This window comes from Molossus molossus, unplaced genomic scaffold (assembly GCF_014108415.1).
Source record: "Molossus molossus isolate mMolMol1 unplaced genomic scaffold, mMolMol1.p scaffold_m16_p_15, whole genome shotgun sequence".
In the NCBI taxonomy this organism is placed as follows: domain Eukaryota; kingdom Metazoa; phylum Chordata; class Mammalia; order Chiroptera; family Molossidae; genus Molossus; species Molossus molossus.
The window spans coordinates 23,951,876-23,977,851 of record NW_023425350.1 but is presented as its reverse complement, the minus strand read 5'-3'; the positions used below and the strand labels follow the sequence as shown (position 1 = coordinate 23,977,851).

General features: G+C 36.4%; 1 protein-coding gene across 4 annotated transcripts in view; it reads left to right on the top strand.

The window, feature by feature from the left end:
• The window catches only part of STRN (striatin), an 88,507-nt gene that overhangs the window by 18,441 nt on the left and 44,090 nt on the right, over positions 1 to 25,976 (top strand). For all 4 annotated transcript variants that reach the window (XM_036262405.1, XM_036262407.1, XM_036262408.1 and 1 more), the window contains exons 2-3: positions 10,488 to 10,591; positions 17,735 to 17,808. In XM_036262405.1, the coding sequence (XP_036118298.1) occupies positions 10,488 to 10,591; positions 17,735 to 17,808 (178 nt within the window). The remainder of the gene's footprint in view (positions 1 to 10,487; positions 10,592 to 17,734; positions 17,809 to 25,976) is intronic.

The following is a 25,976-nucleotide window of genomic DNA, read 5'->3' as shown; positions in this document are numbered from 1 at the left end:
GTATACCATTAATCTCCTATGAGAAGGATGCAAATAGAATGGAAAAAAATATAAATCTCTTTTTTTTTAATCCTCACCAGAGGATATTTTCCCATTGATGTTTTAGAGAGAGTAGAATGGAGGAAATGGGGGAGAGAGAGAGAGAGAAGGAAAGAAACATTAATGTAAGAGAGAGACATCGATTGGTTGCCGCCCGCATGACCCCAATCGTGGCCCTTGATTGAACCTGCAACCCAAAACTGTTCAATCCGTGGCCCGATGATGCTCTAACTGCTCAGCCAAACCAGGCGGCAGGGCAATGAGTTTTTTTTAAACTCATTGTCTTGGGATCAATACTTACTCAGGTGCTTTCCACATATGATGTTTAGATACATATAATCACAGAATGTTAAACTCTTTCATTGTATAGTTAAGGGAACTGAAGTTCAGAAAAATTAGGTATCTTTTACAAGATCACATAGATTAGTGAGGGAACCAGGAATAGGAATTTTCCAGCTCCCAAATCAAAGAACATTGAATTTTTGTACAATACTGTTCAATAATTGGTGTATATAGTTGTGATCCTGAGTTATCAAACAAAATGGAGTTATGTTCACTGGCTTTTAAAAAAATAGCCCTGGCCGGTTTTCTCAGTGGTTAGAGCGTTGGCCTGCGGTCCGGAGAGACCTAGGTTTGGTTCCCGCTAAGGGCATGTACTTCGGTTGCAGTTTGTCCCCGGCCCTGGTTGGTCGTGCGGGTGGCAGCCACTCGATGTGTCCCTTTCACATCGATGTTTCTCTCTCTCTCTTTCTCTTCCTCTCTCTCCCTCCCACTCTATCTGTACAAAAAATAGAAAAATGTCCTCGGGTGAGGATGAAAAAAAAAAAAAAATGAAGGTAGGAAGTTATTGATCTTTAAGATTCAATATATATCAAGGCTTAAATGATTTATCTCAAATATTTTTTATATGTGTCTAATAAGTCTTTCCTGTTTTCCCAACATACTGTGTTCTCTTTTCTTTTCAGACTGTTTGAATAAAAATTGTTACTTTGACATTTTGACCTAATATTTTATCAGGAAATGAGTGGGTTAGATTGTTGAAAGGTAGTTATTAATAAAAGCATATTTTAATAAAACTTGACTTCCCTGGTTAAGGAATCTATAATGACTTTTAAAAATATTTTTGTAAGTCCTGGCCAGTTTGGCTTAGTGGTTAGAGCGTCAGCACGTGGACCAAAGAGTCTCAGGTTTGATTCCAGTCAAGGGCAGGTACCTTGGTAGTGGGTCGTTCCCAGGCCCTGGTCGGGTTGTGTGGGAGGCAGCCAGACAATGTGTCTCTCTCACCTCGATGTTTCTCTCTCTATCTGAAGATAAAAGGAAAAAAATATCTTCAGGTGAGGATTTAAAAAAAATAAAATGTTTTTGTAGGTTTGCTGTAACTTGAATAAGAGATTTAGAGCTGAATGACTGACTAGAAACCACCAGTTTTTCTAGAAAAACAAAAAAACAGTTTTATTCCTTATTTAGAATTCAGAGTTAAACTTAGATTTATTTTATTTTTAGAAACAGTCTAAATTTTACATTTAGCAGTATGAAAGAAAATCAGAGCTGGACAGTGGTTAAAGTGGTAAAAGCAGATTTTAATCAAGAACTATTGTAATAGGGGGAAAGACCTTAGTATATAATTGAGCTCAATTCAGAATACAAGGAAAAGTGGGAATTTATCTCCTAGGAGGAGGGTGGGATTCCAGGAGTGGAAATTAATAAGAGGAAGTTACTTGACAGAATTTTTGCTGAAGGCAGGCCACGGTGATCAGACATCACCTGGAGGATGATGTGTGATGAGAACTTTGATCAGAGATTGAAGGTGATCAGGTTTTGAAGGTGAAGGATTCTTGCTAAACTGACTTTAGTAAGATTCTTGCTAAAATTGGGCAGAGATGAACCTGGAAGTTTAAAGATTCTTTCTTGTTTAGCAGAGGCTCAGAGGAGGGCAATAGTCAACATGTAGCAAAATAGTTAATAATTACCAGAAATACATACATTAAAGCAATGAGGTACCCTGCATTGTTGGTGGCATTGGCAATTGGTCAGTATCTATCAGGAAACATAGTTGCATACTTTGACCTAGTAATCCTACTTGTAGCAGTCTATCCCGGAGAAGTAAACAAAAATTGCCTTTCAAGTCCATATGCATGAAGAATACCATTGGCAATTTATTTTGGAATAGTGAAAATTAATAATCTAAATGTCATACTGTAGTGAAATGAGGATCACTGGGAATGTTTTGGCTACAAGGAAACCCTGTTAACAGTGACATGAAAAAAATAAAGATCATTTTACTCACAGTTCTGATTTTGGGTAGTCTTTTTCTCTGACAAAATGGTACAGTTGTTCAGTGATGTCATAAAGAATATAGGCTCTTCCAATTCTACTCTGTACATCCTTTACCCTAATGTACTGGCTTATTGTTTTCCTTCTTGTTACATTATGATTACAGTACAAGATTGCTAGACAGTATTCTCCCTTATTCATGGAGGATATGTTCCAAGAGCAGCCCCCCCCCCCCCCCTCGTGGATGCCTGAAACTGGATAGGACTGAACTCCATATATAATACATATTTTTCCTATACATACATATACTTTACAGCCCCTCTTTGGCATATTCCAATTGCCAGCATCACTACTCTTGCACTTTAGTCCATTATTACGTAAAATAGGGGTTATTTGAACACAAGCATTGCAATACCCCACAGTTGATCTGATAACTGCATTGGCTGCTAAATGACTAACATGCAGGAGCTTATGCAATGTGGAGACACTGGACAAAGGTATAATTCATGTCTCGAGTGGGACAGTGTGAGATTTTTATCATGCTGCAGAGAATAGCATGCAATTTAAAATTTAAGAATTATTTATTTCTGGAATTTTTTATTTAATATTTTTGGACCACATTTGACTGGGTAACTTAACTGCTGAAAGTGAAACCATGGAGATGGGGAGACTACAGTAGTTACAGACATTAAGACCTCAGTGAAAGCTGAAAAAGGTTTGTGTTTTTTTTTTTTTTGGAGTGAGCCTTCTTTATCAATGTGTACCTTCTCCCCACCCCCAGCAGAAATCCATCTATATCTTACTCGTTAACATAGCTATATAGTATGGACACAACAGAACCTAAGATAGCAAGCATTTGGCTTTCCAGATTTTATAGTGGAAGTTACAAGATAGAAGGGGGTTGGGAAAGTGTATTTTGAGTAGCCAGTACACAGAATCTGCTACAATGTTTAGGTAAATTTACTTGAAGATCTATAATAAACCCAGAAGATCTATAATAAACCCAATGAAAATGATTTACAAAATAATAATAACACAGAAACTTCATAACAAAAAGTAAGCTATAAAATTCTGCACCCTAATTCTATCTTTGTAGAGAAATGGATTGAAAGGGAAATTAGAAGGAAATAATTCAGAGGATAAAAATAGAAGCAAAAGTAGTGTATCTGAAGAGCTTTGCACATTACTTTTTTTGGACGATGTGAAGGAAGGGGCTGATGTTCTCATACCAGATCATAGGGTATGTGTGTAGCCTTGTCAGCCCCCTTTTGCCAAAAAAAAAATTTTCATTGCTGCCGGTCATCTAAAGATATAGCTGTAATTCATTTGTCTGTGAACATTATTTTATCTTTTTAATTTAACAGGTATATGTACATGATACATCAGAGCTGCCTTTTTTAAAACTTGAAAAAAAAAATTCTAACAGAAAAGTTCCAAGAAGAGTATTAAAAAATCTTTATCCAATTTCAATTGTTAATACTTAAAACTGTGGTAATTTGCATTTTTTTACTAGTAAGGCTCTGTAGTTTTCCATGTAATGATTTTTTATATAGTTTCATGACTCTTCATCAGTTTCTCATTTGGTTATTGTGTCGATTAATATTGACCTTTTTAAAAAGGTAAGCTTTTATTATATCTCCTGTTTATATTTTCTATTCTGTTTTCCTTTGGAGCATTTTTTTTTTTTTTTTTTAATCCTCACCCGAGGTCATCCTTTCATTTTTTGTTCAGATAGAGTGGGAGGGAGTGAGAGGGAGACAGAGAAACATCGATGTGAAAGGGACACACTGAGTGGCTGCCACCTGCACAACCCAACCAGGGCCGGGGACAAACTGCAACCGAGGTACATGCCTCTAGCAGGAACCGAACCTGGGTCTCTCCGGACCGCAGGCCAATGTGGAGCATATCTTATCATAGTTTATTATGTAAAATGCCTTGTGTTTGAATACTTTTATTTACAGGTATTTAACTCTGATTATAATAATTTCTTCAGAAGTCAGAAATACTTATGTTATTTCTATAAGGAAAAAAAAAAAGGGACTTCTTTAAAAAATACATAGTATACCCCAGCCAGTTTGGCTCAGCGGTTGGAGCATCAGCCTGCGGACCAGAGAGGCCTGGGTTTGGTTCACGCTAAGGGCATGTACCTCGGTTGTAGTTTGTCCCCTGCCCTGGTTGGGGTTGTGTGAGTGCCAGCCAGTCAGTGTATCTCTCTCACATCAATGTTTCTCTGTCTCTCTCCCTCCCTTTCTCCCTCCTGCTCTATCTGAAGATAAATGCAAAAATGTTCTTGGGTGAGGATTAAAAAAAAAAGAGCCCTGGCCGGTTTGGCTCAGCGTTTAGAGCGTCAGCCTGCGGGCCAGAGAGACCTGGGTTCGGTTCCCGCTAAGGGCATGTACCTCGGTTGCAGTTTGTCCCCGGCCCTGGTTGGTCCTGTGGGTGGCAACCACTCGATGCGTCCCTTTCATGTCAATATTTCTCTCTCTCTCTCTCCCTCCCACTCTATCTGAACAAAAAATGGAAAAATGTCCTCAGGTGAGGAATAAAAAAAAAGATAAAGCTAGCTGTAGAGTTAATATTGGAATAAATTTTTGAGTTAAACATCAGTTCTCTACTTGCCTCCAGAGTTAAATAGGCATCCCACTATATTTTATTTGTATATTCACTGCTTTTGCCTATAATTGTGTTTCTGGTTCTAGTAACACACAGTATATGTTACCAATCCACATATGTCTTATTCAGCATACATGTTTTATTCACTGGACTGTGAGCTCTATTTTATTTGTTTTGACACTACTTTAGCCCTAATGTCCCTAGGTTTTAGGGTGTGTGTGTGTGCATGTGCTGTAGTAGGGGAGGCTGTGCTATTAACCTGTAAATGCTAGAACTGTGAAAAAGTTGTTACGACCTGAAAAGGTGAAATCTGAGGAAAGAGTGTTCTAAGCTATTAGTTGGTTTTCTCTGGCATAAAGTCATTGCCTCTAGCTAGCCCTTTCTCCTAAAGACATTGCCATCACTTGGTGATATCAAACTTAAGTATCAGAATCACTTAGAGGACCTGTTAAAACACAACTTTCATCTGTGGGCTCCACTCCAAGTTTCTGATTCATCAGGTCTGGAGTGGGGCCTGAAAATTTGCATTTCTAGCAAGTACCCAGGTAATACTAATGCTACTACTCTGGGACAACATTTGGAGAACCACTGACTTAAACCATTTTTGGCATATTAGATGGCCAGAAGTAAAACAAGTAGGTTAATGAAGAGCAAGGAACAACTATTCAGAACCCCAGCTCTTTCCTCCACAGAGGTATGAAAACTTATATAGGCCCTCAAGCTGACAAACTAGTACACACTAGCTTTTTTGATTCTCTCCAAAATTCCTTGTTTATGATTTTGATTTTATCCTGACTAGAAAATAAAGTCAGCCATTTTCATCCAGTTCAGTATAACATGTTTGGGGAATACTACTATTTACCATGGTCAAAATTCCTCTAAGGAAGAATATAGGAAAGACAATTAAAACCAAATTCCTTTTCACAGTGCACTTCCAGTCTAGTTAGGTTATAAGACTAGAACACATACATATATGAAAAAGCTAAGATGAGACCTGGTGGTCTCCTAATAAATGAGTTTTAGAATCATAAATTTCAAATAGTCACATTTATTCTTTTAACAATATTAACTGATTAAAATTTTAATTGACATTTCTCTTGCATGTGAGATTGAACATCTTTTAAAATTTGTTTGAGCTTTTGTATTTTCTTTCTAGCAACGTGTCCTTTGTATGTTTTTCAGGTGCATTCCTGATATTTTTTTTTTATTGATTTGTAGGTGTTCTTATTAAGACAAGTAAACTTTTGTGAATTGTGATATGACTGTTTTCCTATTTTTTGGTCATTTGTTCAAAAAGAATTGTCTTATTTCTCATGATAGTTGTTCAGCAACTTTTTTATTGCCATATATAAATATTTTATTTTTTGAGTTGAAATTTATTAGTCTTTTAGTTTTGTCATATTCTCAGAAAGGCATCTCTGACCCTGAGACTATTAAAACAAAAACAAACTCTAACTTTTCTTCTTACTTTGGAGTTCCTTTAAAATTTCTCCATCCATTTGGCATTTGATTTGTTGTCAGAAATACTTTTCAGATGGCTGAACATTTGTTGAATAATCTACATCTTCCTCAGTCATGTGCATGTAGTGTCTTAGCTTTAATTAAATTCTGGGTTTGTTTTGGGATTGTAACATTTATGTCTCTTATTTGTTTATGTATCACTACCACTTTTTAAGTGACTTATAGAATTATAATAAGTTTTAAAATATTTTAGGGCTTTAAAATTTGTTTATTGTTACTTTCTAGTTTTTTCATATGTACTTCAGAATCATCATGTATGCTGCTTTGGAGAACACTCTTGACACTTTAATTGGGCTTGCATATTTTTAAAGATTAATTTAGGAAGACATTAAATCATTTTAATTCTTTTTAAGAAAATGGCTTTGCTTCTTATTTGTTCAAGACATTTTTTGTGTATGCTCATTAGTACCATTGAAAATATTCTTTGCATAGCTCTTAAGTTATTCTAATCATCTTATCATTTTTCTTAATATAAATGGGATTGTTTTCTTTTGTTATATCATCTAGTTGTTTTTATAGAAGCTCATGGGTTTCAGTTTATTATTTTTATATGCAGCTTTACTAAAATTCTATTTTATAATAGTTTTAGTTCATTTTCTTGGATTTTCTAGGTACCCATTCATATTTTCAAATAATAGTAATTTTATTTCTTCTTTTCTATTTTTAAACTTATTTGTTTCTTTACTAATGATATGGGCTACCACCTCATGAACAATGTTAAATATTTGTGCTGAAAAATGAACACCTTGTTTTGTTCCTGATTGTCAGTACTTCTAGGGTTTCTTCATTCTTCATGATCTGGTTTTAAATTGTATTGTTTGTATTTTGTCATATTAAGGAAGTTAGCGTAATGTTTGTTTCAAAATAAAAGATTTTAAATATTATATTGACAGAAAAGTTGCAAGAGAAATACAAAGAATTTTTTTGCCCTGAACTGTTAGAGGGAAAGTTGCTAGTCAACTTGATGGCCTGTTGCCTCCCACAAAATACTTTAGGGTTTATTTCCTATAAACAAGTGCTGTCTTATGTAACCACATATAACCATCAAAATCAGGAAACTAACACTGATATATTATTATCTCTAATCTTGAGACCCCATTTATGTTTCTCTAATCGTCCCAATAATGTCCTTTTATAGCCAAATCTAGTCTAGAATCATATATTCCATTTGGTTTTCATGTCTTTTTAGTTTCCTTCAATCTGAAACAGATTTTCTTTGATTTTTAGGACCTGATACTTTTGAATATTATAAGAAGGCTAATGTAAAATGTCCCTCAATTTAAATTTGCCTGATATTTCTTTTTGATCAATTTCTGGTTATGCATCTTTGGCAGGAAATATCAGAGGTGTTCTGTGATCATCAAGGAATATCACAGATATTCCTATTATCCCTTTTTGTTTGTCTTTTCCAGGAACTTCCATCTTCGTTTTTATCTTTCTCTTTAACAGTTCTGGGTGTTCTATTTTTATTAAATGTTTAACTAATCCAATATATGAATTGACATGAAGATAGGAAAGCAAGTATACTGGAAGCATAAGGAGATGGTGGGTTGGGGAATGAGTCATGGTAAAGACTTACGAGTATTAGAGGCTGAAGTTTCAGAATCATACAGGACTGATGATGGTGGTAGAAATACAAAACTAGCCAAAAAATATAGAGAGGAAAAAACTGCCAATCAATTTTATTATTACTTTGATTAGATGACTATACTAGTTAGATTATTGTTTTTATTAAAGACATTTAGAAGAGTGTGAAGAATTCTGTGCTAAAGCATTGTTTGGAAGTTGGGCTATCATGTTTTTTTGACAAGTCCTTTATTTTTCTCAGCTTTAAATGCATGTATTATTATTATGCTTATACAAAATAAAGATCTAATTACAGAATATATAATTTCAAAAGGTTTTTATGATTATTAAACGTAGGTATTAATAGATATTTGATGCCATTTCCTTTCTATGCAATTGAATTATTTTTAGACTATTTTAATTATTTCAGTAAAATAAAAATAACTCTTTTAACAGCCATTAGAATTTTAAGAACTCATTGAAATGAGAAAAACATAACAGTACCTACATCTTGATAACTGTAAGAAGCTCAGAGAGTTGGATTTTATGTTCATTTCAGTACTGAATAAATAAAAATTGGTGTCATACAAACTAAGTAGAAGTAAGCTTAGTAATGGCTTCCTCTCTAACTCTTAGTTGGACAGTCCCCACAATTAGGGATGTGCTGAGGTGACCATTAAATGCATTTTTATTAATAAAATGGAAAGCACTGTAGACATATAAATAACATTGTGATATGGGGTAACATAATAAAAGTGGGAGGGGAAGCACGTGGGAATAGTGATAGTTAGCCTTGATGGCCTTAAGTAGACCTTCTCCCCTATTAGTAGTAGTGTTATGTGTTACTTTAATAAGTTAATGTATGCAACATAGTTTCAATTCCTTAACTGAAAGATACCATTTTAATCTTGAATGTTTTGTGTTTTTTAAATTATTCTGCAGATCAACTTTTTCCTAGCCCTCTGTTTTACTGAAGAGAAGTTTTACAGTTTCTTTCATGTTCACATGTAGGGGTTCTTTTCTTTGCTAATTCTTTGGAGGGGCCAGGAATCTACAGAGGGCCATTATCTCTAAATAGTCCTTTTCCAGCTTTCACTTTCTTTTTTCCTGCATATTAAATATAAAGCATGGGGTGGCGGGTAGAATGAAAGGTAGAGATTGAGGAAAGACAGCTCTTGTTTATAGGGGAGGTCCAGGATAAAGTCTCCCAACAAGGAATCCATCATAAATTTAAATATATGGTGAAGCTCTGAGAATTCTTACTTTGCAAGGGGATTATAAGAACTCGTGATTTTACTCATGGTGTTCCTTCTTTCCCTATCTTCACTCTTTATGAAGGAGGGAACTCCCAAAGCCTTGGGAGACAAACACTTGAACATTTACACTTTGCATATGTCTGCATTTATTGGTTGTTGAAGATTCTAGACCATTAAAGGATATGGACTATGTATCTTGTAACCTCCCTAGTCAGAAGGAAAATGCATATAGATGTCCTTTTTTTTTTACTTCAAAGGCATTATTTAATTACACTTAAGTCAGTAAAATGATTTGAAATCAAACCTGAGCAAAAGAATCTTTGTCTACAAAAGAAGGCCCTTGGTAGCACTAAATTCAATATCCAAGTAATAAAATTTCCATTCAGTAAACATTTTTCTATGTAGGAAGCAGTTCTAATTCTATTTGAGGAATATAGATTGTTGATGAAATTCAGAAACCATTAACCCTTCTTCAGTTTCTCCCTTCTGGTAAAGCATTCCGTACAATCCTTTCTGCTCCTACGCCGCCATCTTTAGTTATCCTTTTTAAAAAAGTAATTAAGCCTGCCCGGCTGGTGTGGCTCAGTGATTGAGCATGGACCCATGTACCTAGAGGTCACCGGTTCAATTCCTCGTCAGGGCACATGCCCAGGTTATGAACCTGATCTCCAGTGGGGCCATACAGGACGTGGCCAGTCGATGTTCTCTCTCATCGATGTTTCTCTCTCTCTCCCTCTCCCTTCCTCTCTCTCACTCTCTAACATCAAAGAAAATAATAATAATAATTAAGCCTCTTTTTTTTTTTTTTGCAGTCAGTTCTTTCCTATACTTTGTGACAGAGACAGATATATAAAGGATATGTTTTTTTCATCTGATTGTCCTGTCCTGTCTTCCAAAGTTTCTTTCTTCAACTGAGTTTTTATTTTTATTTATTTATTTTAATATGTTTTCATTGATTTTTGTTTAGAAAGAGAGGAAGGGAGAGAGAGATAGAAACATCGATGTGAGAAAGAAACATCCATCAGCTGCCTCCTGCACGCCTCCTAGTGGGGATCGAGCCCCACAACCCAGGCATGTGCCCTGACCAGGAATTGAATCAGGAACCCTTAGTCCATGGGGTGATGCTCAATACACTGTGCCACACTGTTCAGGCTCATCTGAGTTTTTAAAAAATGTATTTGGTCTATACTGAGTTTTATCTTTCTTTTCCCTGCTCAGGCCCAGATTGCCTTCCTTCAGGGGGAAAGGAAAGGTCAAGAAAATTTGAAGAAGGATCTTGTGAGGAGGATCAAAATGCTGGAATATGCTCTTAAACAAGAAAGGTAATTCAGTAAAATGGAAGACAGTCTTCTCTTAAAATTTGGAATAATTTTTCTGTCACTCCTAAAACAAATCTAAACTTTAATACTTTATACTTCTGAATTCAGGAAATATTATCTGTAGTAAACATTTATAAATGGTTGTAATATGTTAATTTAATTTCATTATTTACATTTAATAATGACCAAAAAACTGATTTATGTGATTTTTAAAATTTTAGCAACATTTTCCCCTACTCTGTTCTTTTTTAAGAAACATGTACTTACCACCCTGGCCGGTTTGGCTCAGCAGTTAGAGCATCAGCCTGCGGTCTAGAGAGATCTGGGTTCTGTTCCCACTAAGGGCATGTACCTCGGTTACAGTTTGTCCCAGGCCCTGCTTGGGTCGTGCGGGTGGCAACCACTCGCTGTGTCCCTTTTGTCGATGTTTCTCTCTCTCTCTCTCTTTCCCACTCTACCTGAACAAAAAAAAGGAAAAATGTCCTCGGGTGAGGGTATAAAAAAAAAGAAAAAGAAACATGTACTTACTAGACTGTTAATATCCATTTCTTTATGGAATTAAAATATTTTTTGAGTTGTAAAGGAAATTTTATAATGCTTACAATAGTTTCCTTATTTTTGAATATTATTCAATTTGATGTATTTTCTTTGGAAAAAATTGTTTAGACTAGTTTGAGAATATTTTCATAGATTTTTTTTAGTATTTTATTTTTTTACTATCAGCTATTCATATTTCTCCAGAAGCAAATTTTACCTTTCTAGTTTGCTAATGTCTGAGATACTCAAATAACTAAACTTGGGTCAAAAGTCAAGGACAAAAAGTCATAGATGAGAGTTTTGGAAATTTTCATATGAATTAGGTTTATTTGCTTTCATGGATGATGGTTTTTGGATTTTTGTGTGTGTCAGCAATGTGAAACAGTTCTTTGTTTTGAGTACTTTATAGATGATAATGAAATTCTCCATTTTGCTTTATTTTGGTGATGACATTTTATTCTCATTATTTTGAAGTTGATGAATGGGCTGTATGCAAAACTACCATAAAATAACATTTAGCAGATGATATTTATGAATTTCAAGATATAGATACAATTTTATTTGAACTTGTGTTCACTTTCGTGTGGCATGTTTAAATGGCACAAGAGATTGAAAACAGGTTGACTTCTTAGTGAAAATAGGCATTCTTTTCCTTGAGAAGTTGATTGAAAACTATATTGGGGAGATGGAAAAAAACTTACATTTAAAAGTAGTAATTAGAGAATATTTGAGATTTTAAGCTATCTAAATTATAGGCATAAATAAAGAGAGAGAAAGAGAAAAATATTAAAATGGTCACTATTGCCCTGGCCAGTTTGGCTCCGCGGTTGAGTGTCAGACTGCGGATCAGAGAGTCTTGGGTTCAGTTCCCGCTAGGGGCACATACCACAAAAAAAAAAAAAAAAAAAAGGGGGGGGGGGTCACTATTTATTAACTACAGTGTTGCAGGCCCTGAGGCTTAAAAACAAAGGGACTGGGCCCTGGCCGGTTTGGCTCAGCGGTTAGAGCGTCGGCCTGCGGTCCTGAGAGACCCGGGTTCGGTTCCCGCTAAGGGCACGTACCTCGGTTGCAGTTTGTCCCCGGCCCTGGTCGGTTGTGCAGGTGGCAACCGCTCGATGTGTTCCTTTCACGTTGATGTCTCTCTCTCTCTCTCTCTGTTCCTCTCTCTCCCTCCCACTCTACCTGAACAAAAAATGGAAAAATGTCCTCGGGTGAGGATAAAAAATAAAAATAAAAAAAATAAAAAAATAAAAACAAAGGGACTGGGTAGAGTTGTAGTTAGGCAGTAGTATATTATAATATCTCATAAGATCGAAGAATTGAAATATACAAATACTACAGTAACCAAGAATATTGTCTGTGTATGTGTGTATCCCTTCTCATTAAACATATTAATCTATGTATCTAACTTACACACTTGTGCGGAGGTGAATATAAACATAGGTCATAGTGCTTGTCCTTATGGGCTTAAAGTAACTGGAAACACTTGAAAGCCACAAAGTACAGTACAGTCTGATAGGTGCTATGGGAGAAGTCAGTGTAGGATACATTGGGGTCACAAAGAAGGGAATGGTTTTTTCTGTCTAGAAGGTGAAAGTAGAAAGTGCAGTTAGAGGAGGTGAGACTTTAACATCATCATAAAAAATAATGTGTTTGCCAGATAGGCAGGGTTCAAGAAGTAGAGAAGATATATTTGGCATCGAATAAAGCAGTGTGATATGTTCAGAAATGTGTAATTACTGTGTATTGGAGGGAAGGACGTTAGTTGTGATTTGATAAGCAATCATGGAGAGCCTTACTAAGGAATTGAAATTTATCTTACACATCATAGGGAATATTGAAAGTTTTCAGAAACTTTCTAAAATAATCTCAAACTAATAGAAGTTGCAAGACCTATTTACCATTTCCCCAGATTCATCAATTTGACCACATTTTACTATATTTACTGTCATCATACACAGTATAGCATTTTTTTTTTCTAAATCATTTCCTACTTAGTTGTAGACATTATGTCCCTTCTCCTCTAACTTTCTCTGTGTATATTTCCTAAGAGCAAGGACATTTCGTTGTATGATTACGGCTTATCATCAAATTAAGGAAATTTAATGTTGATATAGTTCCATTATCTAACAAAGCCCATATTCAGCAAATGTCCCAATAATGATCTTTATAGGTGTTTTTTTTTCTTCTGGTCAGGTCTGGGAATACATATTGCTTTTAGTTGTCATGCATTTGAAAGATTTTAAGCATGGAATCACGTGAAATAGATTTCAGAAAGATCATTCTGACCTCAGTGTGGGGAATGGACTAGAAAAGTCTGTTAATACAGGCAGGAAGATTTTAACAGTCTGGGATAAGAAATGATAGCATAGTAGCTGCAGGAATAGAGGAGGCATCAGCTATGAGACATTTTAAATAGAAAGAATCCTTACAATTTGGAAGATGATTGGTATAGGAGATAAAGATAATTCAAGAATGATTCCTAGGGTTCTGGCTTTGAAGTGTGAGTTTTGGAAGTTATCAAATGAATTAAGGATATGAATTAAGAATTTAAAAAAGGATAAGAATTAAGGGTTTAAAAGCAAATATGGAAGGAGACTCATGACTAGAGATGTAAACATCAGTATTGTAGGTAAGTTATAGGAATAGTTGAGACAAGAAGAACAAATATTGTGGGAACAGAAGGGAACCCACAGGAGCCACAGGAAATGGAAATGTTTGAAGAAAAGCCAACAAAATAATGGTTGGAGAAGGAAGGAGAAAAGCAAACTAAAGAAAGTGGGAGTTTGACAATTTCAGGTGCCAAACAGACTCCAGGTAAAATGTATACTGAAATAGTATTTTGGATTTGTCAGTTAGGAGCTTGTTGGTATCCTTGCCAGAACAACTTCAGTGAGGTAGCAGGAACATAAACCAGATCACAGTGGATTGAGGGGTGAGAAGGATAGATAAAGTGGAGACAGACAGAGTCGCTTATTTTTCAAGTAGTTTGACTTTGGAGAACAGAAGAAAGAACTGGCCTGGAGTAGGGAAGTTTTTTGTTTTTACAAACTAATGAGATTTTCCTGGAAAAGAGTCCCTTATTTTATATTTATTAAAGTTCATGGAATGATTTGAGATTATTCCTGATGTAATGGCACTACTGAAGTGTAATAAATTAAGGAATAAAAAAAAAAACATTTTTTGGGTGAATTAGAGCTCTTAGACATTTCCATTGGACTTATTTTGTAAAACACAGATGTTATATCGCTGTTGAAAAATATCTGGCTAATTTAAAAATTCTTCTTAGTAAAATCTTTTTTTTTTTAATCCTCACCTGAGGACATTTTTGCATTTATCTTCAGTTAGAGCGGGAGGGAGAGAAGGAGGTAGAGAGAGAGAGAGAAACATCAATGTGAGACACATCAACTGGTTGCCACCCACACGACCCCAACCTGGGCCAGGGACAAACTGCAACCAGGGTACTTGCTCTTAGCAGGAACTGAACCCAGGTGTTTCTGGTCCTCAGGCTGACACTCTAACCTAGTGGTTCTCAACCTTCCTAATGCTGTGACCCTTTAATACAGTTCCTCATGTTGTGGTGACCCCCAACCATAAATTATTTTGTTGCTACTTCATAACTGTAATTTTGCTACTGTTATGAATTGCCATCGGAAATATGTGTTTTCCAATGGTCTTAGGTGACTCCTATGAAAGGGTCATTCGACCCCCAAAGGAGTTGCAACCCACGAGTTGAGAACCGCTGCGAGTCTAACCGCTGAGCCAAACTGACCAGGGCAGTAAAATCTTTTACACCCAGGCCTCATTCTAGTTCTATATATATACATGCACACATGGTATGCATGTGCACAGACACACATGCATACATACTGTTAGCTGTTTTTAGGCCCACTTCATATATATATTTTTATGTTAAGGAACTTTAAGATGTTTCTTCTGACAGAAGTGGTCTCTACATCATTTCATTTGTCTCACTGGGAAGCTAATGGTGTTTTGAGGTTTAGCTAAAATCTCATGTGTTACCTTTTTTTGGGTAGGTCTTTACACCACCTTTGACAGAATTAGATAATTCCTTATCTGAATTCTATAGCAGTTGATATAACTCCTAGCTCCCACAGTGTACTATAGTTATTTATTTACATTTCTGTCTCTTATGTATCTCCTTGCCTCCTACAAGCTACAGGTTATTCCCAGCAGCCTATGTAGTGCCTGGCATGTTATAAGAATTCAATAACAGTTTGTTGGATTTAATGACATTATTTTAAAGAGAATCCAGCTTGTAAATGCAGTTCTTAACTTATTTTGTCTTTGTCTAATTTTTATGAAGTGTTAGTTCATAGTGTTTTATTTTTGTTTTATATATATTGCATAATATTTTCAATTCCCTTTTTTTGTAGCTCTGTTGCAGTTTTTCCTAAGACCACTAGAATGCGCTAGAATACAGTATTTTGTGTTTGAAAATGTTTTTCTTTATATGTATATAAAAATATATATATAAATTAACTCCATAAAATTTTATTGCTACTTCTACTCTGTCCTCAGGCCAGTTACTTTCAATTACTATTTTGACTTCTAGGAGGTATAGTTACTTTGAGTCAAATTAATGGCTATAAATGTTACCCTCTTATCAACATTATTACAAATACATTGAGATAGACTAGGGAATATTTAGTATGATGATGAAATCTTTGATTAAGAGAAGCATTGGGAACAGAGAAAATATCCTAAATAATTTGGGACAAAATATTTACTAAAAATATTTTAAAAGAAATATATCATGTGGTTAATTAGCCAAATAACATAAAGTAGTCTCCCTTCTGCATCAGTTCACTGATTTACCTTCCCAAAGCATATCTTTGTAACTGATGTTTTATGTAGCATGTATCCTTCCAGAAATATTCAGTGCATATGAAATATATATAACATACATATAAAACACATATGTACATAGTATTTTGTAATTTGTTTTTTCACTTAAGCTTAGAGATCAGTCCATACTGACAAACATATTCTTTTTTCTTTTTAATGGGTACATATTATTACAAAACATTTTTTATATATATGCAACACATAAAGACTAATATAAAAAATACTGATGTACCTACCACCTACCCTACAAAATAGAATATTAGCTGTCTATAATTTTTATAGGTTTTCTTAGGATTCCCTTCTATATAAAACATTGATTTTTTTTTCTGTTGTAACTGCAAAATAATTATTGCAAAATAATATGAAGAATTCCAGTACTTCATACATTTGCGCAAACATTTTTTGTTTTCTGTATACTTCCCTTGAAATATAAAAACTTTGTAAGTGCTCAATTGTTTGTTTGTTTTTTTATAAGGATAAAAATAACTTTCGCTCTGGTCAGTTTGGCTCAGCGGTTAGAGTGTCGGCCTGCAGTCCTGAGAGACCTGGGTTCGGTTCCCACTAAGGGCACGTATCTTGGTTGCAGTTTGTCCCCGGCCTTGCTTGGGTCGTGCGGGTAGCAGCCACTCGATGTGTCCCTTTCACATCGATGTTTCTCTCTCTCTCTCTCCCACTCAATCTGAACAGAAAAATGGAAAAATGTCCTCAGGTGAGGATAAATAAATAAATAAATAACTTTCAAATGTGGCCATGTTGCCCTTTCATTACTTTTTTATTACTGAGGTTTTTAAATTATTATTATCCCAGTCTCATATTGAGGATTTATTTTAAATGGCCATAGTATTTCAGGGAAGTAAACAAGTCAGAATATTAAATATATTAAGGATGGCCATTTTTATTTAACCTAAAATTTTTTTACCTTATCTAGATTATTTTTCTGATCTCAGATGGTTAAATCTGAGATGGTTAAATAAGATTAACTAGAAATAATGGCATTCATATAGCTTTTAAAGGAAGATAAGACTGCTTGTCACAGTTCTTCCTGAAAAGGCAAAGAATATTTTGACTATTAAAAAAAATTTATTAATTCTTGCTGGAATATCTTTTTTTTTTTTTTTTTTTGGTACGTGCCCTTAGCGAAAACCAAACCCGGGACTCTCTGGTCCACAGGCCCACGCTCCAACCCCTGAGCCAAACCTTCCAGGGCGGGACTATCTTATTCAACATTCATGATTTGGGGTGGTTCCCCGCTGCCTCCTTCCTTTGGATTGTTCAATATAATGCATTCTTGGCAAATCATAATTGCCTGACAAGGCACAAAGTATTACAGATGATTTTTCTTTTTTAAAAAACTCAATTTTGAAAAAAGTTAGTCTTTACAGGTTTATTTTATAATCCAGACTTACCGGCTGCTTTTGATAATAGAATTATACTCTGGCAGTTGTCAAGAAAATTTGAATACAACAAAAACTAGCATGTTAATATTGTTCATTAGTAAGTACAGAAAGATGATGTATGGTTCCCGATGTTAGTCCTTTATTTGTTACAATAGCACTTGATGGTATAACAACAAAATAATAGTGGTGAATGCTTTGTATTATGACTTTGACACCTTGGAAGGCTATAAGCCTTTAAAAGTTAGCTAGGACAACTGCATACTGATGACTACTCCTATTGCATAACTAAAAACTTATTTAAATATGTTTTAAGATGGTTTGTATTTTCTCATTTCTTTGTTAGAGCCAAATACCACAAGTTGAAATATGGGACAGAATTGAATCAGGGAGATATGAAGCCTCCAAGCTATGATTCTGGTAAGCTAATTTTAAAGGAAGTTCAATGTCTAGTATTTTGTAGCAACAGTATTTATAACTGCAAGTTAATTTGTAGTTACTTGCATATTATTTTTCTTCTGACCTATTTATATTTTGGCACTAATTATATAGTGTTATTTAGATCATTTTCTACCACCTTCTTTCCTTTATCCCCTTCCTTTTGTTTTTAGTTTCCCATTTTCTGATTATGTTCTATACTTACTCGAAGGATCAGAATTCATGGGGTAACATGCATCAACACAACTGATTATTGCTGGGTCTCCCCACTATTAATGGGAACTTTGAGATGTGCAATAAAAAGTACAATATGCCCTTGAAATCCTAAGAGAAAGACTAGGAACTATGGAGGTAAGAGATTTCTTTAAGTACAGGGAAATTCCTTGTCCCATAAACCTAATTCCTCAATTTTAGGTGTAGAATTGTTTTGGACTTTGTCACCCACAGCAGATTCTGTAACCATATCATCTTTTTAACAGCTAAAACATTTATTATCCTTTTGTGTTATTTCTTCCTCTTCACCCCACCAAACAATGCAAAAATAGTATCTGTAAACAATCAGATAGTAAGAAATATAGATACAATTTACTTATTAGTAGTTGTAAGGGAAAGGTTGTTCAAAAGTTACCTCCATGTTTTAAGTGAGAGTGTTTTTAACATAATTTTAGATTAAATTTCTGGATCAATATCTAAAGATATTAACTATTATTTATATAATTTACTGAAATACCTACCTTGTACTAGGGTCTTTATATATAGTAACTGTAATTTTTAAAATAGTTATTTAATAAAGATAATATTATCCTCATTTTAACTATGTGAAATTTAAACTCAGAAAAGTGAAGAAATTTGCCCAGGGTCACACAGCTGTTAAGTAATGGGAATATGGATCTGAACCCAGATCTATCTGACTCCAAGATTTATATTCTTCCCATTTTATCACACTGCTTCTATATTTGACAATGTGGAAATGAACTTTACAAAGTAAGTTCTAAATGTGCTGCTGATTTTATAGTTCAGTTCAGTGTAGTAATGTCATTAACATGCTTCCACAGTTGAATATTGAATTCTTGAGAATTAGAATAATACCTGATCATTGACATATTTTTTCCTTTGTTTTCTAATTGTTCTATCTTTTGCTTTGGTATCTCTTCTTTTAACTTGAGATGCACTTAAATTTTTTAAAAGATAAAAACATATTTTCTTTTATATCTAGCTATTTGTTAAAGACTATCCTACAATTACATTGCCTAATTCAAAGGAGTTTTAATCAGTACTTTTACATTAAAATGTTTATTTTCTAAATTTTAGATATCAGTTTAGGAGTATAAAGGCCTAGTTGCAATATTTGCAAATTGTTTATAAATAAACAATGTGGTTCAGCAGGAAAAGTTTGGGCTTTGAAATCAGATACATCCAAGTTTGACTCTACCCTAACTCTTTAAATATCTGTGAATAGTACCTGATCTCTCTGAGGTTGCTCCATTCCTTATCTGTGAACTGGGAAAAATTCTGGAAATAATTCTTAACTCCCAGATTTATTTTCTTAGTATACAGCACCTAGTTAGTATCTTGTATATGCCATGTATTAATCTTTCAAACTATTCATCTTACAAATATTAAATACATAATACTTGTCAGACCCAGCACCAGATTTTGTGAAAAAGCTAATAATGCCCTTTTGGATTTTTACAGGGAGAATAAGAAAAAAAATGATTACAATAAAATGATAAGCATAGTAGGGAAGATAATAGGTTTTGGGTTACAGAGCCTAATAGCAGGAAACCAAATCTTAAGTAGTCAAGGAATGTTTATTGCAGGAAGTGATGTTTAAAGTTGACATCTGAATGACAAGTAAGAATTAGTCAGGGGAAGTGGGTGTGTGTAGGAGATATTTAGGAGCTAAAATCTGCCCGAATTAGTTTTTATTTGAATTTTGGGAGTGAAAAAAGGGAGAACTAAAGATGACTCCGACACTTTTAGTTTGAAAAACTAGACTAGAAGTAGGTTTGGAAGATGGTGGGTTTACTTTTGGATTTATTTGTTAGGCAAGTGAAGATGGCTAGTAGACAGGTGTGTAAGTTTGGAGCTCAGGTCGGTGGTATGGGTTTGATATATAGATTTGAGAGACATCATCATGTTGTACTGATGACACTCAAGGCCATTGGAGTGCAAGGCTTACCCAGGGACCTTATGTAGAGTGAGAAGAAGACATAAAATGAAACCCCAAGGAAAGGCAACATTTTAAAAAATGGTAGAAAAATAGAACTCTGAAAAGGAAATTCATAAGGGTTGTCTTAATGGTAGGAGGGAAGCCAGTGGAAACCAAGTGAAGAGATGGTCTTCAGAAGTAAGGATCCTTCAGCATTACTGATTATGTCCAGAGGGTTGAAAAATATCTCTATGATTTAGTGACAATCAGGCCACTGAGAACTTGATTGCAAACAATTTCGGGAGAGAGGTGAGGACAGAAACATAGACAGTGGAAAGTGAAGACTAAGTGTAGTCAACTTTCAGGAATCTTAGGTTGTGAAGCTGAAGGAGAAGGATTAGAGGGCAATAGCTGACAGGATACAAACCATCAAGGGGGGGCGGAGAGGGAGAGGAAGAGGGTGAGGGAGAGGGAGAGGGAGAGAGGTATTTCTTAGAGGAGAAGCAAATAAAAGGGAGAAAGTGGAGTAGACAAAATAGGAAGGTATCTAAAGAAGGGACAGGGATTGGATTCAGAACATAACTGGAGAATGGCAGGGGGATCATGTCTTTTACTGTTACCAAGAAAGAATATAGGAAGTTAGGTGATGGGTTTATAGGTTAGGGTTTCAATTTGGTAGTGGGTATTTAATATGATAGCTTTATGTATGAGACAGGATTATCTGCTAAGAGTGCATAAGAGATTTACAAAATGTAGAGCAGGTTTATAATGAACAGGGAGACAAACTGACTAAGAAATGGTAGGATTGAGAAAAGCTAAATGTCTGGTTGAGATGTGTGACCATGATTTTTATAGAAGCACTGGTCTGTACACTTGTTAAATAGAATAAAAATAGTTAATAGTTGATTTTACTGAATTCATGAAGAGACAAGGGGACAAGAAAATCGAGTACATTGGCAAAAGAATGGCTGAAGTAATAGACTGAACTAAAACCCCAGAGGGAAGGAAGTGAAGACAAAAGGAGCTTAAATGGGTAAGAATAACGGGTTAGGTTATGATCTAGAGCAGGTCAGCAGATTTTTTTTTCTTAGGCTACATAGTAATATTTGGGCTTTGTAGACCATATGTTTGCTGTTATAGCTACTCAACTCTGCTGTCATAACATAAAAGCAGCACGATATATAAATGAAAGAGTGTGGCAGGCCAGATTTGACCCACATGCTGTAATTTGCATATCAGGACAATGCTCTAACCAACTGAGCTACCTGGACAGGGCAAATTCAGCCGCATTTTATTTTTTAAAATATGTTATAATTGATTATGTGTTTTTTAGAGAGAGATAGAAACATCGATGTGAGAGAGAAACATCAACATTGATTGGTTGCCTCCTGCACGCCCCCCGTCAGGGACTGAGCCTGCAACTCGGGCATGTGCCCTGACTGGGAATTAAACAGGGACCTCTCAGTCCATGGGATGACTCTCAGTCCACTGAGCCACACCATATGGGCAAATTCAGCCTTTTAATTGAGATGTTTAGACCACTTACATTTAATGTGATTATTGATATTGTTAAGTTTAAAGCTACCATTTTGGTATTTGTTCAGTCTGTTCTTTGCTTCTTTTTTCTCTTTTTCAGATTTCTTTTGGATTAATCTAGTAATTTTTATGATTCCACTTCATTACTTTTGCTGACCTATTAGCTGTAACTCTTCGTTTAGGGTTTATAACTTATTACTGTCTATCTTTAAGTGATAACATACCACTTCATGTGTCGTATGAAACACTTATTACAGTGTACTTGTATCTGTCCTCTCTGTCTTCATGCAATTGCTTTATATATTTTACTCCTATTTATATAAACCACATACTATATTATTTTTGTCTTTATAGTCAATTGTCTTTTAAAGAAATTTGAATGCTATAAAAAGTAAAAATTTTCTGTACTCATATTGCTTTGTATGGATCCATATTTTCTGGTCATTTCCCTTGTGTCTTTAACATATCTTATAATATGAGTTGCTAATAATGAATTCTTTCTGCTTTTGTATTCTTTATATTTTGCTTGATTGCATTTTTTCTGAGATATCTTCTGTCATCCTTATCATAGTTCTGTACAGAATGTGACCTTTTTCTCTGGCTACATTTAAGATTTTTCTCTTGCCTGGCCACTGTGGCTCAGTGGATTAAGCATCATCCCATGGACTGAGAGGTTCTGGTTCAATACCTGGTCAGGGCACATGCCAGGGTTTCTGGCTCGATCCCCAGTAGGGGGCGTGTGGGAGGCAGCCAGTCAACATCGATAATTCTCTCTCTCTCCCCCTCCTCTCGCTCTAAAAATTCAATAAAGCCCGGCCAGTGTGGCTCAGTGGTTGAGCATTGACCCATGTACCAAGAAGTAGCCAGGTCAATTCCCTGGACACATGTCCAGGTTGTGGGCCAAATCCCCACTGGAGGGCATGGAAGAGGTGGTCAGTCAATGTTTTATCAATGTTTCTATCTCCCTCCCCTCTCCCTTCCTCTCTCTCAGATCAATAAAGAAAAAAAATTTTTTTTAATTCGTAAAAACATTTTAAAAAAAGATTTTTCTCTTTATCTTTAATTGGTTTTAATCAATTTTATTATGATGTGGTTTGGTGCCTACCCCACCCCCCCAATGTTCCTTGTGCGTGGGGTTTGTCAAATTTCTTGGATCTATGGTTTTATGGTTTTCATGAAATTTGGCACTTTCAGATATTATTTCTTCAGATATTGTTTGAGTTACCTCCTTGTATGCTGTCATCTGGAAACTCTCAAGGCAGTAAACAAACAATTATAGGGCTCACCTGTTTGTTTCCTTTCTCTCAGGGATCACAGTATTTGCTGTATACTGCCCAGTACCTTAACCATTGTTTCATCTATGTTGTTTGTGAGGTCCCTGTCACTCCAGCTTGACTGGAAGTGCCAAATACTTTTAATATTACCAAGAAATACAACTCTTACCACTTGAAAATCTTTGCTTTTGTATAATGTAACATTTTTTTATCTTGGTAAGGTAAGAATGACTCTCATAGTTGATGACTATCCCTCGCTACTTCGTGCTTCGACTCTCTCTCTCTCCCTCTCCCTTCCTGTCTCTAAAATCAATAAAGGAAAAAAAAGCAGCAGCCACATCAAGACTGGTAGGAGGGGCGGAGGCACAGGTGGGCTGGTCCCACACCCACGTATGGTGCATAAAAAATCAGGAGGATACCTTGGCTGGGAAGGTCCTCCCTGAGAAGAGAGGAGTCCCTTTTCTACACCAGGGTTCCAGTGCCAAGAAGAGAAGTCCCCATCACTTCTGGCTGTAAAAATCAGCAGGAACTGAGGCTAAGGGAGGCTGAGGCTGCTGGAGCCCCAGACAGCTCCTCTTAAAGGGTTCATGCATGGACTTACTTGGGCTTGAACCCTCCAGGCTCCAGCATGGGGGAGGCAGCTTGAAAGGCACCAGAGACATATGGGGAAGAACTGAGTTGTTTGGCATTGGGACGAGGACTGGAGAGGCAGCTTTCTCGTGGACAGATGTTCTGGTAGAGGCTGTTGTTCCTTTGGTGAGCCCTTCCCCCATAGGGCAGGCAAATAGCTGCCATATCTGGGACTCTAGCAACCTGGCTCACACTGTTTCCTCTGCCCTGGTGATTCCCTGAGGCCCTGCCCACCCAACTTTCAGGCCCATCCAAGCTGTTTCCAGTGGCTTTACCACAGGATTGGCCAAATTTTTCTAAATTCTCTCAAACAAGCAGCATCTGACCAACAGCTAGCCCCATAACTCTCACTAAGTGGCCCTAGGCCTGGCACTAGAAGCAGCCAGCCTTGGTTCACAGCTTGGCTTCGCCTGGGCATCTCCAAGCCCAGCACAAGAAGCAGCCATCAGCAGATTGCTTTGTAGCTTATGCCTGGTGGCCCTGGTTAGAACATAGGCTGACCTTGCCCCAGAGCCAGCACACCCAGTGGACAGTTTCAGACCACATTGAAGCACTACCACCCACCCACTTCCACAAGTGACACAAGGAATGGACTCAGGGTGTACCAGAACACTGTTGAAGTAAGTTTTGCTTTATGTGGTTGGCTCTGCACAGCTGATCATCCAAGGTAATCAGAGGTTGGTTGTCAGTGAGCACAGCCAGTCTTTGCAGCTGATCAGCCTGAGTAAAACACTCCCATTGACATGCTAGTAGCAATCAAGACTCAATTACAGCAGAAGGGTGTGAAGTTCACACGAGGGGTGCACCTCAAAGGCCCAGTTGGGTGATCAGGGAGGCTGAGCCACTAGACCCTATAGGACACCTACTACTGCAGGCCACCCTAGGAAGCCTAAGAGACATAGCAACTCTACCTAATACATAGAAACAAACACATGGAGGCAGCCAAAATGAGAAGACAAAGAAATATTCCCCAAATGAAAGAATAGAATAAAACTCTAGAAAAAGAACTAAATGAAATGGAGATAAGCAGTTTAACAGTCACAGAGTTCAAAACACTACTTCTAAGGATGCTCATTGAACTTAGTGAGGGCCTCAAGAGCATAATAAAGGACCAGTCAGAAATTAAGTATGCACTAACTGAAATTAAGAATAATTTACAGAGAATCAATAGTAGAGTAGGTAAAGCCAAGAAGCAAACCATCGATTTGGAATATAAGGAAGCAAAAAACACTCAATCAGAACAGCAAAAAGAAAAGAGAATAGCCCTGGCCGGTTTGGCTCAGCGGTTAGAGCGTTGGCCTGCGGTCCTGAGAGACCCGGGTTCGGTTCCCGCTAAGGGCATATACCTTGGTTGCAGTTTGTCCCCGGCCCTGGTTGGTCGTGCGGGTGGCAGCCACTCGATGTGTCCCTTTCACATCGATGTTTCTCTCTCTCTTCCTCTCTCCCCCTCCCACTCTACCTGAACAAAAAATAGAAAAATATCCTCAGGTGAGGATAAAAAAAAAAAAAAAAAAAAATGAGGATAATATAAGGAACCCATGGGACAACTTCAGGAAAGCAACATTCCCATCATGGTTGTGCCAGAAGAAGAAGAGAGGGCAAGAAATTGAAAACCTATTTGAAAAAATAGTGACATAAAACTTCCCTCACTTGGTGAAGGAAACAGACATTCAAGTCCAGGAAGCACAGAGAGCCCCAAACAAGATGAACCCAAAGAGGTCCACACCAAGACACATCATCATCAAAATGCCAAAGGTTAAAGACAAAGAGAGAATCTTAAAAGCAGCAAGAGAAAAGCAGTTAGTTACCACAATGGAGCTCCCATAAGGCTGTCAGCCGATTTCTTGAAAGAAACTTTGCAGGCCAGGAAGGAGTGGCAAGAAATATTTAAAGTGATGTAAAGCAAGGACCTACAACCAAGATTACTCTGTCCTGCAAAGCTATCGTTTAGAATTGATGGCCATATAAAGAGTTTCCCAGACAAGAAAAAGCTAAAGGAGTTCATCACCACCAAACCATTATATGAAAAGTTGATGGGTCTTCTTGAAGAAGATAAAAAAATATGAACAATAAAATGGCAATAAATATCTATCAACAATTGAATCTACAAACAGAATGAGCAAGCAGAACAGAAACAGACTCATAGATACAGAGAACTTTTTGTTGGTTGCCAGATGGAAAGGGCGTAGGTGAAAAAGATGAAGGGATTAGGAAGTACAGTTTGGTTGTTAGACTGAGGATCCTCAAAGGGAAGGGGGGAAGAGGGGTGGGAAGAGAGAAACCAAAGAACTTATATGTATATATTCATAACCAATGGACACAGACAATAGTGTGGGGAAAACATGAGGGAGTGGGATTTGGAAGGAGGAGGTCAAGGGGGGATAAAGAGGGACATCTGTAATACATTCAACAATAAAGGCAGCCAGTGATGTTACTGAAGTGTGGTACACCCATTCAATGGAATACTACTCAACAGGAACAAGGAACGAACTACTGATATACACCTATGTGAATCTCAAAGGAATTATGTCAAGTAAGAGAAGCCAAAATTAGAAGGC